This window comes from Anastrepha obliqua, chromosome 2 (genome assembly GCF_027943255.1).
Source record: "Anastrepha obliqua isolate idAnaObli1 chromosome 2, idAnaObli1_1.0, whole genome shotgun sequence".
Lineage (NCBI taxonomy): Eukaryota > Metazoa > Arthropoda > Insecta > Diptera > Tephritidae > Anastrepha > Anastrepha obliqua.
Genome location: NC_072893.1, coordinates 60,669,328 through 60,687,894, shown reverse-complemented (window position 1 = coordinate 60,687,894; position 18,567 = coordinate 60,669,328). Strand labels below are relative to the sequence as shown.

General features: G+C 36.5%; 1 protein-coding gene across 3 annotated transcripts; it reads right to left on the bottom strand.

The window, feature by feature from the left end:
• Nucleotides 1–1,215: 1,215 nt before the first annotated feature.
• Nucleotides 1,216–17,239, bottom strand: LOC129238937 (G-protein coupled receptor moody). 3 transcript variants are annotated; one of them, XM_054874181.1, is made up of 7 exons: nt 16,849–17,239; nt 9,435–9,626; nt 4,967–5,205; nt 4,812–4,903; nt 4,360–4,739; nt 1,785–1,852; nt 1,216–1,707 (listed from the first exon to the last, which is right to left on the bottom strand). In XM_054874181.1, the coding sequence occupies exons 2-7, from the start codon at nt 9,600–9,602 to the stop codon at nt 1,344–1,346; spliced, it is 1,311 nt and encodes a 436-aa protein (XP_054730156.1). In that variant the 5' UTR covers nt 9,603–9,626; nt 16,849–17,239; the 3' UTR covers nt 1,216–1,343. The 3 variants fall into 3 exon arrangements, with proteins under 3 accessions (XP_054730156.1, XP_054730155.1, XP_054730154.1); XM_054874180.1 differs by having other exon boundaries at nt 4,360–4,903; nt 4,967–5,002; nt 5,075–5,205; nt 16,849–17,236; XM_054874179.1 differs by having other exon boundaries at nt 4,360–4,903; nt 16,849–17,238.
• Between the last annotated feature and the right edge of the window lie 1,328 nt (nt 17,240–18,567).

The following is an 18,567-nucleotide window of genomic DNA, read 5'->3' as shown; positions in this document are numbered from 1 at the left end:
TAGCAGTAGTAACTCATTATATGTATGACATTGTGTTTTTAATTTTACTAAGGAAGGTATAGGCTTTGAAGCCATTTTTTTGAAATTTTTTATGTTATGATGTTCTTCACTATATACGCATATCCAGTATTTCTCGCTTATAAGCACTTCGGTTATAAGAATTTCGCACTTATGGTATAAGCACTTGAAAAACTTTAAGAAAATTTCATATATTTAAATACACAAAAAAAATCGCGATATAGGATTTGTTCGAGGCATGTATAAAAGCCTAAACCCATATACACGATCTCGCTTTTTCTTAGCCCTAACTTGCGAAATAACCCTAACAAATCCCAAAATCTTTCTTTTTTACTACGACTTCGCACATTTATCAGCTACACTTCTCGGAGGTTCTACTTCTATGATTCTATGTTAGCAAAACTTAATTTGGAGGCCAAGGTACGTCATTTTGTAGAGAAATGTTGAAAGTAATTTTCATAGAATTGTTACGCCGTAGTAGGAGGTAAAAACCGACATATTGAAGCGCTTCAGAATTCGCTTTTAATCTTTTCTTTCTTTCATTTCTTGTAAAAATCGTTAACAGGTAGGGGATTCCCCTAAACGCAAAAATTGCAAGTTTACGAAGCCGTTTTTGGAAATCCACCTTTTTGAGGCTCGTAAACAAGGACGAAATTTATGTACAATAATAAAATTTGATTAGAATTGAAGAGAATTTCCCAAAGTCGCAGATATTGTTTGCGTTCATTCACCAGAGCATCTATGATCCGGCGCTACTGGGCGGCGCTTTGAATTTAAAGTATTTTTTTTTACTGCTAAAATAAACAAATTTTTTGTTTACTTCTTTCTTCTTTGCTGCACAAGCTCTCATCAACAGTTTTCAGTTATAGTTGCCTACTTTCAAAGGCAAAAAGTGCCTTTCATTCAATTGTGACTGCTGTTTTTCGAGACCTAATGCGCCTAACTTAAGCCCTAAACAAAACTTACGCATGTAAAATATATATCTTACTTTTGTTCGGTTTTTCGTTTTTTCTGTTAAAAGCTAATTATAATTATTGGAAAAATGGGTATTTGAAAAAAACAAAAAATAATAATTACAAATTTTATACATAGGCAAATAAAGTTAACATTGACCCACAAAATCAAACGATTTGGGATTCATGACCTCATACCCATTTGAAGTACTTAATATTTACATACAGAAGCGTGAGTGGAGTGTTTTGTTTTTTTTTTTGGCAAGGGGTGCATGTTGAGTCAATATAAATACAATACAACTAATGTATATATGTAAGTACACTAATTAGCATGTTGCAATGCTGCAAATATAATCTAACAGTATTGGCAGCCTACGCTTTCTGCCGGCATCGCAATAAATTCCAATACGCTTGCCTGTACTCATTTGACATCAGAACATAAATAATGGGATTTATGCAGGTGGTTAAATAAATAAGTAAATATCCACTTATATTAACAATATGTAAGTCTGACGAGCCTTTCCAAATTTTTGTAATTGTTATTGGCAAATGGCAGAAAACAAAAGATATAAAAATAACCAAAATCATTTTTAATAATCGTCGATCTTTTTGGCTCATTCTTCCAGGATATATGGAGGAAGCATTCGATGTATTTCCCATAGAAACGTACTGACTTTTCCTAGGCGTAATTCTGTTGAACGATGTTTTTAGAGAGGTAGTTATGAATGCTTTATGGCTAAAATGGAAATCAAGACATTACCATTTGCGGTTCTATTAAATAGTAAACATTTTCGTTGGGCTTCTCTTACTTACTCTTGAGTTTTCTTTGTGTCGCCTCCTGTAACTTCTGACTTAAGCGATTCTTTGGGGGTTTCTTTCATCTGGAATTAAATATTCGCAAGTAATTTATTATATTTTTGTGTATATATATTTAGGTAAGAACCTAACTTTAGAAATTATAATACGCGGTGAAGTCCAAAATAAACAAGACTGAGCTCAACTAGAAACGACATGAGCTTTGTTCTGATAACTTCTAGTTTATTTATTCAAAATAGGCCTCGATAAATTGTTTTGCGCGATCTAAAAGCTTTTCAAAAAAGTGTTTCAGGTCATTGACGAATTTTCCGAATAGGTGGAAGTCACAGGGCGCTATATCAGGCGAATTCGGTGAGTGATTGATGGTTAAAATGCGATTTATAGTCAAAAAATCAGTTACAAAAGTGGATTGATGAAATGGTGCTTTATCATGCAATAAGCGCCAGCTTCCTTCGCGGTATTCAGGGCAAATTCGACGAATGCGATGCAACAAATGCTTCAAAACACGAAGATAGAAAATTGCATTGACGGTTTGGCCGTTGGCACGAACTCCTTGTGGGCTTCTCCAAATGCGATCTTTTAGGTGGTGGCTCGTCTGGGGCCTTCCATTCGGCACTTTGACTCTCAGTTTCAGGTTCATGTTGGAAACACCACGTTACATAATCAGTTACAATGTTGTAAAGGAAGTTCTCGTCTTTTGTCGCTTCTTTTCGGTCTTTCAAATGTTAAATTCTGAGCAATTTTTGGTCCTCAGTTAACTTGTGCGGAATGAAACGTGCACAGACGTTTCGTAAGCCCAAATGATCAGTTAAAATGCGATAAATCGATGTTTTGGAGATATTCAACTCCGATTCCATGAATTTCAACTATGATTTCGGTTCATTTTTGATAAATTTATGAACATTTTGGATGGAGTTTTCGGTGATTACTGATTTGGGTGGCCCGTATGTTCATTGCCATTTATGTCCTCACAACCATTTCTGAAACGTGTAAACCACTCATGAAGTCTGACATGAGATAGACAATCAACGCCATAAACTTTTTTCATCAATTCAAATGTTTCGGTAAACGTTTTACCGATTTTAAAACAAAATCAGATATTAACTCTTTGTTCGAAACTCATTTTTGTACCGATGACACACACATACTGACACTTTAGGCGCAATAACTTCGTTTCCACGAACCGAATGTCACCAAGCTTTCACTGGAAGTCATCTAGGGATGTAACTTCCAACGCACTAAATCATTAACTAACTAAACTAAATTAAAACTAACATTTTTATGACGCCGGTCTTGTTTATTTTGGACTTCATCTTGTAAAATGTATGCTCACAAAAAAAAAATTATATATTATATGTAAATATTACTTGTATGTATGCAAATATCGAGCCCTAAAGTTAGAACTCCATATTAAGTATTCCAGGCGCTAAAAGCCACAGTACTTGCAACCAGTGTGTTAGCTGACAAATGTTTTAGATGCAGATAAGGCTTAAATTTGAGTTTGACGGGCGTCGACCGCAGTATATTTTAAAGTTTAAAACCCATACGAATTCATTTAAACATGTAAAGTAAAATTATTATTATTGTTGCACATGGACCTTTTTATATTGCAGCGAAATTGGACTTAATATAATATATGATACTATATAGTAGGTAAGGGTTTTAACAGTTTTTCCTCTTTTTAATAAAAAGTTAGTAGCTCTCATTGAAATGTCTTACTTCAATTCTTTAGCTATGACGCAATTGTTCGGAAGTGAAAGGCAGTTTTAACATTTTATTAAACCCAATTCGTAAAAAAGAGTTCTAAAAATGTCTGAAACAATGGAAAATTTATGTATATATTCATTATTATTAAAGAGGTTACATATATCAACAAGTTTTGTTTGTGTCACTGTTATTTAAAGTTTTTATTTTTCAATTTTTATTTAATATTATTATATTATAATTACTTATAAACCTGTTTTGTTACAAATAAATTATTTTGTACTCTAATATAAATATATTAAATATGATAAAAACAAGAACACTTAAGTTTTATTTTATTATAACTCAACGCATAGAATTGTGCTAAATTTAATTGTCTGCACGCACACTAAAAAATGCTATAAAACATTTGCCTGTTTAATATCATACATCCTCTTATTTCTTAACTCTCCCCTCTCTCATAATTCTCACCTCTCTTAACTGCACGCAGGAGACTAAGCACTGATGTTCATTTCACAATGTAAACAATGTAAACAAAGTGACAAATATGTAAAATAAAAAAAACCCACCCACACAACAATTAAATGCTCTTTAAACAGAGGTAAGAATAGCAACAATTTTGAAAAACAACAAATGCACTCCAGAGAATATACATATGTATGTACGAGTACATGCTTTGGTTTTGGGGAAACTGTGTATTACATTGCAGTTAGCTTATTAAATAGAATTGAAGAAGAATTAAATTAAATAGAATCGACTACCGCATTGCTTATAGGGTATTTCAACTTAAGATTTTACGAATACCTTCCTACGGTTATTATTATTTTAAATTCTTATATACGAGTATCATTTCACAGAGCTTACTCACATTTTGTACCTCCTTCGAAAAGTCTGTTTGATTGATCTTGGCATTACCACTGTTAACTTTGACTATTCCATCGCATTCCGGTCCATTATCATTTGAATCGCTTACATCAATATACTCTAAATCTTCGTAAACGTCAAATGGTTTCATTGCAGGTGACGAATCTGCTACTTTTGTGTTTTTCAAATCACTATTTTGACCGTCTGTATGGTTCTTTACAATATTGGGTAGTTTTGAAATGGGTAGTTCATTTTGGTAAATAATATTTTTAGGTGGAGGTTCTCTATGCCTGAATGCCGTCTTACGTACGAGGTACAGAATTCTTGCGTAACAAACCATAATGCAAATACAAGGAACCATAAATGCTGCAATGAAAAGGAACTCTTTTGGAGTATGACCATTTTCATCAAGTAAAATTGAACAGGAGCCAATAGTTGTATCTAAACCAAATCTACCCCATACGCCGCGCCAAGTTGGTATCATTATTGAGAACGCTGTTATCCATGTACCCGCAATCATTAAGCCCAAGTAGCGACGTTGATAGATTCTAAAATTAAATGAAACAAAATTTGAGTAAGTGGCAATTAAATGAAAATTTTTGCTTTCAAACCGTGAGTACTGTCGTGGGTGTGCGATTATAACGTATCTGTTAATGGTAATGAGTGACACGGTAAATAGCGAAACGGCTAATAAAGCATAACGCATTAGTGGGAAAAACCTGCAAAGAAGTTCACCATGTATCCAGGATCTCCTCAAAAATGTAGATGCCGCCAATGGCAGATTGAAGCAATCAAAAAGTAAGTCCGACGAAGATAAATTCATTATAAAAATTGCCGTTGAATTCCGGGTCTATAAAAACAGAGCATAAAAATAGTTTTCCTATATTTACTGAGAAAAATGTGAAACGCATTGAAGTTCAAGTATTGGTTAAGGCTCCTGAGGCTTAAAAAATTGTTAATAGTTTTGGTTTTTAATTTAAAACATGCCTTATATCTTAGTTTGCTTGTTTGCGCTTCAACTTTCCTCACTTTTTTATCAATTTTGTTTAAGGGTACATTCGGAACTTAAACCAGAGAAAATTTTGGAAATAGTTTAACTTTATTGCAACTTGAAAGTTTGGCAACCTTGCAGCGTTATAATAAAATACAATAATAATTTAAAAATTTATATAAATGACAAGTCAGAGTTTTAATTTGTAAGAAAATACAATAATTTGTGAGCAGATGAAAAATCCCCTTTAAAAAATAGAATTGAATTTTTTCAACTTCTTCGAACATCTCAAATCCCCATACTTGCGCCGCATAACTTTGTATCGCTCTAATGGCAGTTAGAAACAATTTCCATTTCGCTGTTAACTTTATTTTATTTTTGGTTAGAAAAGTCCCCCAAACCGCATTTATGCTATTTTTTTTCTAGACAATTCCTGTTCTCAACCTTTTTTTTACAACTAATCTTTGGTGCCAATTTTTCAGCAAGGTAGCTATATTCCGCCGTTATTTGAATGTTTTCCCCTCTAATCATCCTAATCATTTTTCACTTTCTGCTAATCTACCACCTTGTCGAAAAATCATTATAGCTGACTTAGCGAGGTTAACTTGCATGTTCCAGATAATACAATAAGCTTAAAAATTTTTGATAATTTTTTTACGCTACCGGATAATAAAACTGCGAGTATATCATCTGCATACAAAAGTAGTCGCACATCAAGATATCATCTAAGTCAGTTAAATAAATAGAGAAAAGAAAAGATGCAAAAGGCAAAATTATGCACTTATATTATTTTACTCTCTGCAAAGCAATCTCCATGATTACCAAATACACATATAATATTTCAACGCTTCTTTCAATCTGCAATCACTTTCAGCTCCTTCGGCAAGTTCTCCTTTATCGATCCAACTTGTAAATTGTACACAAGGACACCACTCTGGTCGCTTTAGCCATCTCAAAACGTTTTCTGCGTGATGGTAATTTGAGACACATAGGCTCAATGAAGAGCTTGTGGTATTGACGTAGAATTTTTTTTGACAAATAGTTGCATATAAGATGAAGTATGTATGTATAAGCTGATTTACTGTGTTGCCGAAAAAATCATGAGATATTTTCCCCTAGTTCCTCTCTCTTGGGACGAACATTCTCCTTCAAGGAGGTTTGCCATTGCCAGCCGAGGGACGACCGCTATTAGAATAACTTTTTCTATCACTTCCGAATGGTAGTAACGCGCCAATCCATTCGGCTACGGCGGCCGTTTTTATTACAGCTGATATTTTAACTAGTACTGAGCTCGTAGTAGTAGTAGTAATACTTTATCCGGACTATATAGTATATTTCGGATGCACTGATACAGCATTTTAACATACATATATCGGTTGTAAAATATGGTTAATAAATATTTCCAAGCACATAGAAAGAATTTCCCTTGGAATTAAAGAAACAAAAGAAAAAGAGGATAAGCTGATACCTTATGGGGAACAAACTGACAGATGCATGACGCCCTCTAATGTGGTATGTTGTGAGTGTGCTCTCGGTCGGCATACAATTGAAGACTTCTAAAGAATTTGAGTAGCTCATATCACCAAAGGATTTAGTGTCGCACCACTTAGGTGTACAAACTTGATAGATATCTTAAAACAAATCCTTTGCCGTATGGTATTGTTAAAGAAAATTCAAATCTTACTGATTTCTTACCATGTCCGGAGTTGGAGAAAAGAGTCAACAATGCGATGGTTCCTTAAACTTACTAAAAAACCTTGAATAATCAAATTGCTAAAATATTATATACAATACAATATATCAATACATTTGGTCATACGCCTTACAAGGAAAAGATACCTCGTTTGCCAAAAAGGTACAAATTATGAGGAACTTTTCCATGGCAGAAATATAATTGGAGGCTGGCCGTTGCCTGCTAAGAGACAATCACTATTAGAAAAGTTGTTTTATAACTTCAAACTTACACTTATTAGTAAACCGGAAGTCTACACAAAAACTAGACTGCAAAGTGCTACCATGCAATTCCATTCTCAAGCCAATATGGAAGTGTGGGCACTACATGTTCTACTAACAGCGGTATTATATATTAAATATAAGTGATATTAGAAGAATAGCACAAATATTATACCAAGAAGAATATCAGCAGCGTATCATCATAAAGGGTCAGGCACTCGAAGTGTAACCAACTTCAGACAGCTCGCGCAGCAGATGCACGAACATAGGCTGTCTGTTAGTTGGCTAAATGAGAGTCCAGAGTATTGTTAACAAGCCCGCGGAAGCATTTTGACGACCGTAAACGCGAAAAAAGAAAATCAGTAATGGATTTCAAACATAATAGTGTGATAACATTATATTTGGCTGGAAAATCACAACCAGCGATTGTTCGTGAGCTCGAGCACCTTAAAGTACGAGTAAATAAAGTTTTGTTTATCGCACCATTACTCGCTACAATGATACTGGTAGCATCGCGGAACGTCATGGAGGTGGTCATCAAAAGATTGCAACGTTACGTGAAATGGTTCAAAAAGTGAAGAAGCGACTTGAGCGAAATCCCCGACGAAAAATATTTGACCGTAGAATCCGCCGCATACTGAAAAATGATATCAAAATCAAGCCTTACAAGATCCAAAAGGCACATGATCTCACACCAAAGCAGCAACAAGTCAGACTTGAGAGAGCAAACGAGTTGCTTCGCTTGGCCGAAAGCGGTCAATTTCCGAACATTGTGTTTTCTAACGAGAAAAATTTTTCAAATTGACCGACCGATCATACGAGAATTTGAGTCATCGATTGGTCACCAGGAGGTAACACCCGCCACAGGTAATGGTTTGGTCCGCTGTAACCGCAGATGGACGCTCTCCAATCGTTTTCATCGAGCCTGGCGTCAAGGTTCTGGTTACTCTAGGTTATTCTGGAGGTTGCTTTGAAGCCGTGGGCAGACAAACATTTCGGTGGTAGACCATGAACGTTTCAACAGGACTCGGCACCGTCTCACAAAGCTCGAGTGAACCAAGAATGGCTAAAAAACAACGTTCCGAACTTCATAACGCCCACACCATGGCTCTCAAGTTCACCAGAGGCGAATCCGATGGATTATTCTCTTCGGGCCAGTTTAGAGAGCAAAGTCCGAAAGATTCACCAGTCTCGAAGCGCCGAAAAAAGCCATTGTATGAGAGTGGGCAAAAATACCTGCAAGTCACATTCGGGCAGCTTGTGATTCGTTTTTGGGCCATCTCAAGGCCATAGTAAAGGCAAAAGGTAGTCATTTCGAGCAGAAGTAAATTGATTCTTAATTTTGTATTATTTTCACATATTTTTTAATTTGAATCGAATGAAAGTAATTTTCCAACATGGAATGAAATATTTGTTATTAATTTCAAGACCTGTAGCTTTGTGTTCAGGCAAGGAATCTTAACGTGGCGGATAATCTCTCGTTTGGCGTAATCGCTTCTCGCATTAATGTATTTTTTTTTATTATAACAATTGCAGACGTTACCAATTCGAGAATGTAGTTATAAGTCTTCACGTCCATACACAACATTTTTTTTATAATTTCTAGAATCCGACAATTTAAGACGATTTATTAGCTTTTTCTATTAGTCAATCATTAACCCACACTTTTCTGCGTTTCGCTTTCTGTTGTTGCTCTCTTTCCCTTTTTCTTTTTAAACAGGCATAAATCACAAACATTGCAATCGCATCATCCACGTTTTTGCTATCCATCCTTCGCTATCAGCACACAGCGGGCATGTTCGTCGTCTGTGACCAACTTAAAAAGTCGTTAAATTAGATTAAGATTTAAATCCTTGGTGAAATTTACTTCTAAGCGGCAAGTAAATAAAACCATGTATCCAAAAAAAAAAAAAAAAACAACATATCACTACTTACGACTACTAATAAATAATCGATACAGTAATCTACAAATCCTGCTATAATTACGTATGTAAATGCATTCTTATATCTATACAGGTATTTCCAATTTATCAAAGTTTTGGAATATCTGTTAAAAATAAAAGTTTGTTTCCTGCAAATTTTTCTTTCTAGAAAATACTTGCATATATCCTTAGTAATTAATGAATTTACTATACCTGCTTTCCTCTCGCTAGCGCCATAATGTTAATCATGTTTCCAGGTATACCCACGATCATGAATATAATACAAGCTACGGAAGCAAACATTAAAAGCTCGTCTGAATACCCTTCAAATAATTCTACGCCAGATGCTTTGTCTTTCGTAGATGATATGTTGGAGGCCATTTTACCGATAGCTCTCAAATAAATCTAAAAATTAAGAAAACATATAAAAATATTAGCAATGGAGCCACAAGAGCAATCTTGAAATACCATAAACTATATTTATAAAACAAAAATTTGACTTATGGTAGCGCAAAAAATTATATTCGTATTGGTTATTAAATAAACCTCTCATGTGGAGTTAAGAGTGAAGTTGGCAAATTACACCTAAGCTATCGTTCAAAATACGTTGGAAAATCGTATAGAGTAATGCAGTAAATTAAAGAGTTGGAGTTTTGGTAATTTATTGTAAATTTACTTAGAAACATGCAGGTACCTCGCAGTGATGCGCATGAAATTGTGAATTATGACAGAAACATCAAGCCAGCAAGCAAGTAGGCCATGCGATAAAAGTTGAGAGTACCAAAAAAATATCTTTCGAATCCCGATTAGACCCTATGCTCGGGAAACTACCCAAACTACTGTGGGCAAAAAGTAAGGTGAATTTATTTGCCAAACTTCGCGGGATTAAAATTTCGCTCTAGTTATTTTTTTCATGAGTTGGCAGCACTGTTAATAACATCTCGGCCAACTTTCATGTGAATGTCATTATCAGTAACAGTTACCAAACGACCAAGAGTGCATTTCTCGATTTTTACAATGTCTGATTAGATTGAGCAGAGAAGTGCCATCAAATTTTGTTTACGGAATAAAATTTCGGCTGCGGAAACGTTTAGCATGTTGCAGAAGGCATTTGGTGATTCGACCATGTCGCAGAAAAATGTTTATAAGTGGTACAAAGGCGTCAAAGAGGGTCGAGAACGTGTTGATGACTTGGAGCGCTCCGGACGACCATCGACGTCAACAGATGACCAACACGTCAATAAAGTGAAGGAGTTAGTGCTCAAAAATCGGCGGTTGACTGTTAAAGACCTTACTGATATGATTGGAATATGAGAAGGATCTGTGAAAACCATTTTGAAAGACCATTTGGGCCTACGAAAAGTCAAATCTCGTTTGGTACCGAAAACTCTCAATTTCTTGGAAAAAAGTCGTCGCGTTGATGTGTGTGAAACAATGCTTTCAGACTATCAGGACAAGCTCAAATGCATCATTACGGGAGATGAGACTTGGATTTATGCTTACGACCCTGAAGCAAGCGACCAATCAAGCGAATATCGTGCTAAAGGCGAGGCCGGACAGAAAAGAGCACGTCAAAGTCATTCAAAAATAAAGGTCATGATGACATTTTTTTTCGATTTTCGTGGTGTGGTGCACTATGAATTCCTTCCACCTGGCCAAACTGTTAATAAGGAATATTATTTGAGCGTTATGCGTCGTTTACGTGAAGCAATTCGTCTAAAAAGTCCAGAATTATGGGCCAACAACTCTTGGTTTTTGCATCACGATAATGCACCGTCTCGCACTGCACTCGTTCTTCGTGACCATTTCGCCAAAAATTCCACGCATATCGTTCCGCAACCACCGTATTCGCCTGATTTGGCTCCGTGTGACTTCTGGCTATTCCCAAAACTCAAGAGACCACTCCGGGGAACGCGTTTCGAGTCGATTGAGGAGATAAAAGCTAAATCGAAGAAGGTGCTGATGGCTATACCGGAAATGGACTATTTGGCATGTTTCGGGGATTGGAAAAATCGTTGGCATAAGTGTATTTCATCGAGAGGGGATTATTTTGAAGGGGATGAAATTAATTTACAAGAATAAATAAAGATTTTTCATTTTACAACCAAATTCACCTTACTTTTTGCCCACAGTAGTATGTATATGTATAATATCTCCTAACTATAATTGTCCAAGATTCCTTTAGTCGTACAAAATCCAAAGGACGAATTACCTGTTAGGATGTTCTCGATCAAATATTTCACACATCACTGCAACCCTTACAGGTCATTGGAAGGTAGGGGATCATGCAGCCAGACTCAACCTCCCCTTCAATACCATCTGCAGAAGCTGTCAAGCGGAAGGGGTGAAGGAAAGTCCGAATTTTGTTTTCATAATTATTTTCTCTCGGATACAATCTTTGAATTTGACCTCAGTGCCCATGCCAATCGAAGAAGGGATTTCGGGATGCCATTTACCTCGTGAACGATATTTTTTTTTAGTACTGGGTGGATGGTGGTCACTGGGTTTGTTTCATAGACTTCACTTTTGACGTACCCCGAAAGAAAAAACCCATAGGGGTAAGATAGGACGTCCTGGGTGGTCAAGATATTATATCACGCAGCACCGCCAAGGTCTCTCTGGCCGTGTACGGTGTAGTGCCATCTACGACACAGCGATAAGAGACACCGTATGACGATTTTCAAAAAACATATGGTACAATTATTCCACAGTTTAACAATGCTCACCAAACCGACACTTTGGAAGTGTCTGTTAATGTTTTAATAGTGGATTCTGTCTTTCAGGGGACTAATAACGGCAAGCTTGATTATTTTTTCTTTTTGGCCGAGTTTAACAAAGCGCGCCAGTCGTTCCTTTCTCGTGCTAACCGTCGCCAATTGGACACACCAAATGAAGCCAAGTTCCTCTCCACCTCATCTTTACGACACAGGGGAGGCCCTCCTCTTCCTCTGCGACCATTAGCTGGTACCGCATCGAATACTTTCAGAGCCGGAGCGTTTGTATCCATTCGGATGACATGACCCCGCCAACCTAGCCGCTGGATCTTTATTCGCTACCATTCGGAATTCACAGAGAGAACGTAGGTTCGAATCTCGGTGAAACACCAAAATTAAGAAAAACATTTTTCTAATAGCGGTCGCCCCTCGGCAGGCAATGGCAAACCTCCGAGTGCATTTCTCCCATGAAAAAAGCTCTGCCGTTTGGAGTGGGCTTAAAACAGTAGGTCTCTCTATTTGTGGAACAACATCAAGAGGAGGAGCTCGGTCCAACACCCAAAAAGGGTGTACGCGCCAATTATATTATATATATAAATATATGTCTATGTCGTCGTAAAGCTCCTACAGCTCACCGTTCCATCGTCTACGATATTCGCCGTTGCCAACGTGCAAAGGTCCAAAAATCTTACGCATAATCTTTCTCTCAAACACTCCAAGTGTCGCTTCATCGGATGTTGTCGTCGTCCACGCTTCTGCGCCATACGTTAGGACGGGCATGATTAGAGCCTTGTAAAGTGTTAGTTTAGTTAGACGAGAGAGGACTTTACTGCTCAGTTGTCTACTTGTCCAAAGTAGCACTCTTTGGCAAGAGAGATTCTATGTTGGATTTCGAGGCAGATATTGTTATCGGTGTTAATGCTGGTTCCTAAATAAACGAAGTCTTTTACAACCTCGAAGTCATAACTGTCAACAGTGACGTGGGTGCCGATATGCGAGTGCGCCGACAGAAGGGTACTTTGTTCTGTCCTCGTTGACCACCAGTCGCTGTCGTGCGACTTCTTTAACCTGATGTTGGAGAGCATCGCACGAGCCGCAGAACTTAATCGCTCAGGCATAAGCTTGATTATTTATATATATGTATATTTAAATTAAAATGGGCTTGATCAAAAGATAGTGTGTACCGTACAAATTCGTAGAAATGAAGCAATAAGCCAGCGTCTTCTAAAATGGATACAGAGATACTTTTCCGAAATTATCAAACCCTGAGCCTGTTACCATAGCCAAGAGGGTTGGCTTCGACTACTGGCTTCGAGTCTTGCCCCTTGGTAAGCAATGAAAATCTTCTGCTATGGAAAAGCTTTTGATAAGAAATATCTGCCGCTCGGAGGATCTTTCATCATCTTCTGTGCGTCTTGAAATATCTCCACATCATCAAACAGCAATACGCATTACACACAGTGAAGCCAAAACTCAGCCAAAACATCTGACAAAGGATGCAGCACAAAACATATTTATGTTCATATATACAAAGTGGCACAAAATTAATCACTTATTCGGAAGATTTGTAATTTCAGCTAATGGCGTCGTACGTCAATCATATTTGACACTTGTGAACTAGACAGTTGAAGTATACAAACAAACAAGCAATGCGTGCTGCATTGGTCAAAATAAAGATTTTTATCACTGAAATCATTTTGTATTTAATAATTTTAATTAAATAATAATTTTTAATTTAATAAATAATAAATTTTAATTTAATTAATAAAAAATGTATTCAAACACAAAATTGGATGATTAATTGGACGTCACCTTGTAAATATTCAATATTTAACGTGCACATAAGTCCAAAATCTTTATTTAAGTTCTGCTAATGTCCACCTATGTATGCATGTATAAGTAAATTATCAAGGAGTTGAAATTCGGGAAAATATTAATTAATTGCGTTGGAAGCTTTAAAAAACAGCACGCCGATTACGTTTTCCCACACTACTAATTATGTACATATGTATGCAACTTCTGCTCAAAAAGTACCGGAATTTTAAAATAAAACGAAAAACGGTTCAATTATGTTTTGAAATTCATGCTACTCCCTCCAAACTAGGGTAGTAGTGGTATCTTTGTGGTAACGAATGCATATACGAGGTGTGTTATAAAAAATAAGGTGAGTTTTCAAATTTCGCGGGTTTTGTACATTCGACTTTCCAATTTTTTTTTATGTTGGTACACTCGTCCCGAAGGTATATTCACGGTTTGAGCAATAATAGCACGTTTAGTTTGTTTGTGAACGCTATAAACAAGACAAGTGTTTTGCGTGTTCGGCGATTTTCTGATATCGAAAAAAGTGGATCAAAGAAATTACATAAAATTTTGTGTAAAACATGGAATTAAGTGCTCGAAAACACTTGAAATGTTGACAGTGGTATACGGTTAGAGTACTCTGAGGCAAAAAAATTGTTTACAAGTGGTATAAGCTTTTCACAGAAGGTCGGGAAGATGTGAGACGACGCTCGCTATGGACGGCCCAGCACATCAACAACCGATGAAAATGTTGAAAAAGTGAAGCAAATTGTTATGGAGAATTGTCCAATCACAATTAGAGAAGTTGCTGAGGATGTCGACATATCGGTTAGCTCATTCCATGCAATCTTTTCGGGAATTTTGGGCATGAAGCGTGTGGCAACGAAGTTCGAATTGCTGAATTTTTACCAAAAACAACGTCGCATCAGCATCAGATCCAAATTCAATTAAAAGGGTCATAACTGGTGACGAATTATGGGTTTTGATATCGAAACCAAAAATCAATCGTCCCAGTGGAGGAGTTCAAGAGAACCAAGACCAAAAAAGCACGCTAAGTTCGATCAAATGTCAAAGTTTTGCTCACTGTTTTCTTTGATTACCATGGCGTAATGCATCGGGACGGTTGTACGGTAAATAGGGAGGATTACCTTGAAGTTATGCGCCGTTGGCGTGAAGCAATGCGAAAAAACGCCCAGAATTTTGCATCATGATAATGCACCTGCTCACTCATCTTTGCTTGTGATAGATTATTTGCCCAAAAACAACACCGTTATCAGGCCTCAGCCACCGTATTCACCAGATTTGGCCCCCTTCGACTTTTTCCTGTAGCCAAGATTGAAGAGACCCATGAAGGAACGGCGTTTTGCGACGATTGAGGAGATAAAAACCGAATCGGTGAAAGAGCTCAAGGACATATCGAAAAGCGCATATCAGAACTTCCTCGAGGATTGGAAAAAACGCTGGCTTAAGTGTATTATATCTGAGGGGGACTACTTTGAAGGAGGTAAAATAGAATAATAGAATAGAATATAATAACTGAAAACTGAAGAGTGAGCAACATTGTTATTCAATTAATAAGCCGATTTTTTGTGTAGAAGTATACAAAACTTTTTATTATTGAATCATGAGTTGATTCGAGTAAAAACTTCATTCAAGCGGCACCGAAGACCCTGGAGAACGTGCGCAAACCTCAAAGATTGTTCAAGAATGTAAAAAGAAGCTTAACTCCGTCGCAAGACAGAACAGGCTAGTACTTATATGGGTTCCAGGACACCAGGTGTTCAAGGAAATGAAATTGCCGATTAATTGGCCAACCGTGGATTAGCCTTTCCCCCACAAGGGCCAGATCCAATTATCGGAATCAGTTATCAATACATATAGAACGATGATCCGGTTTAGAACGCTGCAGAACTACAAAGTAATTTGTGACAAGTTCAAACAGAAAACTCGCAAACTTTCTACTAAAACTACGTTCGGTTGATGGTCGGAATCATTGAGGACCCAGTGTGCCTGTCTTGCTTAGAGGAGGCGGAACTTTCTCTGCACTGAACACTTTCTCTGTGAATGTCCTGCCTTTGCTAGAGCAAGGCTACGAATTTTGGGTTCCGATGTCGTGTGAATGAGTAATATTCGTTTTCTAAAACTGTAGGATATTTACAGATTTACCAAAGAATCTGGAAAGTTCTCACAGGACTTACAACCTCTGGCTCTGTCTTTATTCTTTCCTATCTCTGATACTTTTCTCCTTCCCTCCTTGACTATCTATCCTCTTTCCAGAGCTCTAAATACAATGCGCTTTTTAGCCTGAGTGTTTTAGGAGCCACCAAATCTCTTGGTGCTCCTTGGCTCGACCAATTCAAATTTCAATTTCAAATTAGTTGTAAAAAGATGCGTTTTTATAAAGTACTTGGGTTTCCACTCTCCGCGCTAAAGCTCTCAGCTTGTGCTCAAAACTCAAATGTAAACAACTGACAGATGTACGAAGCCACAAAATAAATATTTTTTCAAGCACGGTTTATATGAGAAATATTGGGTGCTTTTTGAACAGAAGTTATACACATAGAGAATTATGTAAGTGTAAGGGTAAGTATGTACACATCCATACAAATCTACACATGCAGGTAATTACTAAGGTAACAGATAGAAAAGAAATGTAAAAATGTATCCTTGAAGGGATTTTTTCTGGAACAATTATGTCGGTTGATAAGTTATATTCGCATGATTTTAGTTTCTCATACTTTATTTAATAACAATATATGTATGTGCGGGCATAAACCTATTTACATACATATATACGTATGTATATATTTTTAATTATATGGCTAGGTATATAAAGACGTATTCTGTACATGCATACATACGCACGTAAGTAAAAGAATGCAAGTACATTTATAGATATGTACTCATTAAATCATATATGCATGTATGCGTGTATGTAAATATTTTATATAGGTGTAAACACTCAAACGTATTCGTTATAAATATAAACTCCACTTTTAGATACATATGTACATATGTATATTATGTATGCATATGTAGGTATTTATATATTAACACCAGTCCATAAGCCACTTGAAAGCAATGAATTGGATCAACAAACTGAATTTACTCACTCAGTAAGCCGAAATTATTTTAAAATATCAATGAATAATGTTGTTGCACACAAATTTACGTATGCACATTCGCTATGGATTTCATTTATATATTATATATTTCTAGAATATCACATTTTCTTCATTTGTACTCTTAATAAAGTAATGGTACATTTTGTTTGTACATCTCTTTTTTAAATTAACAATATTTGATTTGTTTAATCCATTTGAGTCACTAAAAATTTCTGAACTTTAAGTTATCATTCACTACAAGATCGACGATTTCGTATGTACAACCGATTAATACTAAATTTATATATTCGAATTTTCCGAAACACAGGTCTCTTCATTTTTGAGAATTTGAACGTGATTTGTTTACATTTACTATTTTTCCATTTTTAAGTTTTCAGACGTGAAAACACTAGGAGATCGTGTTGTTTGGCTATTTTTCTATTGTGCAGTTTGTTTTTATCTTCGGCACTCATACGCATATCCATATATGTGTGTATGTATGTACATACATACATAGATGTGGGCAAGTGTTCATAAACGTGCATACATATATCTGATTGTAATGTGCACGCTTATGCACATACATACATACATACACGTATAGTACATAGAGTACGTTGATTTTTGTGTTCCTTGACGCCCGAATAAACTCGGAAATGAGCTAAAAAAAAGGTTTAAAACATAAATAAATGGAAGAATGTGATTCACTTTATAGCTGTGGTGTACTTGTGTACATACATTCATACATAGGTGAATAACGGGCACGAACGAACACTTGTAATCAATAAATTAATCTACATATAGCAACTAAATCCGAACTCGATATAACCGGCGCACGACGAGCGGACGGAAATCCAATTTGAATTGCTTGGGAAGTGGGTGTAGTTTTTCCACATTTCATTAATTTTCAAAATCGTACTTGACAATGTCAAACGCAATGTGTATAGCTAGATAAAGAAGGCTCGATTACCCGAAAGGAGGTGGTGTCACGCCCATTTTCCTAGATTTTTTAAAGAAGCATAGTGATAGGAGAGGCCGAGATTTTCCACCAATGGACAAACTCGTCATAGTCACAAAAGTACAATGGGGTCAACTCGCTGCCCGACAGTACCAACGATATGTTTTTCCGATTATTTTGAGGCAACTGACTTCTATATTACGAGGGTCGTTTGAACAGTCGGTGCAAAAATAAAAACTACTTAATTGTTTGTGGTAAACCATTTTTATTGATTGATATAGTCTCCTTTTAGGCTTTTACGCTCGAACAACGCTGTTCTAGTTTATTGATCCCTTCCAAATAATAGGACTTGCCCAAGTCTGAAAAATAGACATTCGTTTCTGCAAGCACCTCCTTGTTTGAATAAAATCCTTTTTTCGCTATCCATTTCTTCTAATTGGCTTCTTAGGGATCAAATACTAGTCCGAGGGATCTGAGGGAGCTCAGTCTGGAGAATAGGGGGATGTTAAACGAGCTGGAACCCTATTTTTATTAATTTTGCGACCGCAAATGTTGAGGCGTAAGCTGGTACGTTGTGATGATGGAAAAGGAAAATCACTCGACGTCCTCGTTTCAAACGAATGCCATATATAAAGAAATAGACCGATCTGGCTGAAACTTGGTGTGTGATCTTCCAAGAGATGCTAATAACTAAACATAACCACGATGCGCGCCAGTAGTGCCACCTCTCATACTTTGCACGGACTTTTCAAACGACCCTTGTATATTAT

What these genes read in the sequence shown, in the direction of transcription:
- LOC129238937 (XM_054874179.1), bottom strand. Translation starts at nt 9,602, where the DNA reads ATGGCCTCCAACATATCATCTACGAAAGACAAAGCATCTGGCGTAGAA. An exon ending in CGCTAGCGAGAGGAAAGCAG is followed by an intron (nt 5,206 to 9,434) that starts GTATAGTAAATT and finishes CTGTTTTTATAG; the next exon opens with ACCCGGAATTCAACGGCAAT. An exon ending in TTTCGAAGGAGGTACAAAAT is followed by an intron (nt 1,853 to 4,359) that starts GTGAGTAAGCTC and finishes ATTTAATTCCAG; the next exon opens with ATGAAAGAAACCCCCAAAGA.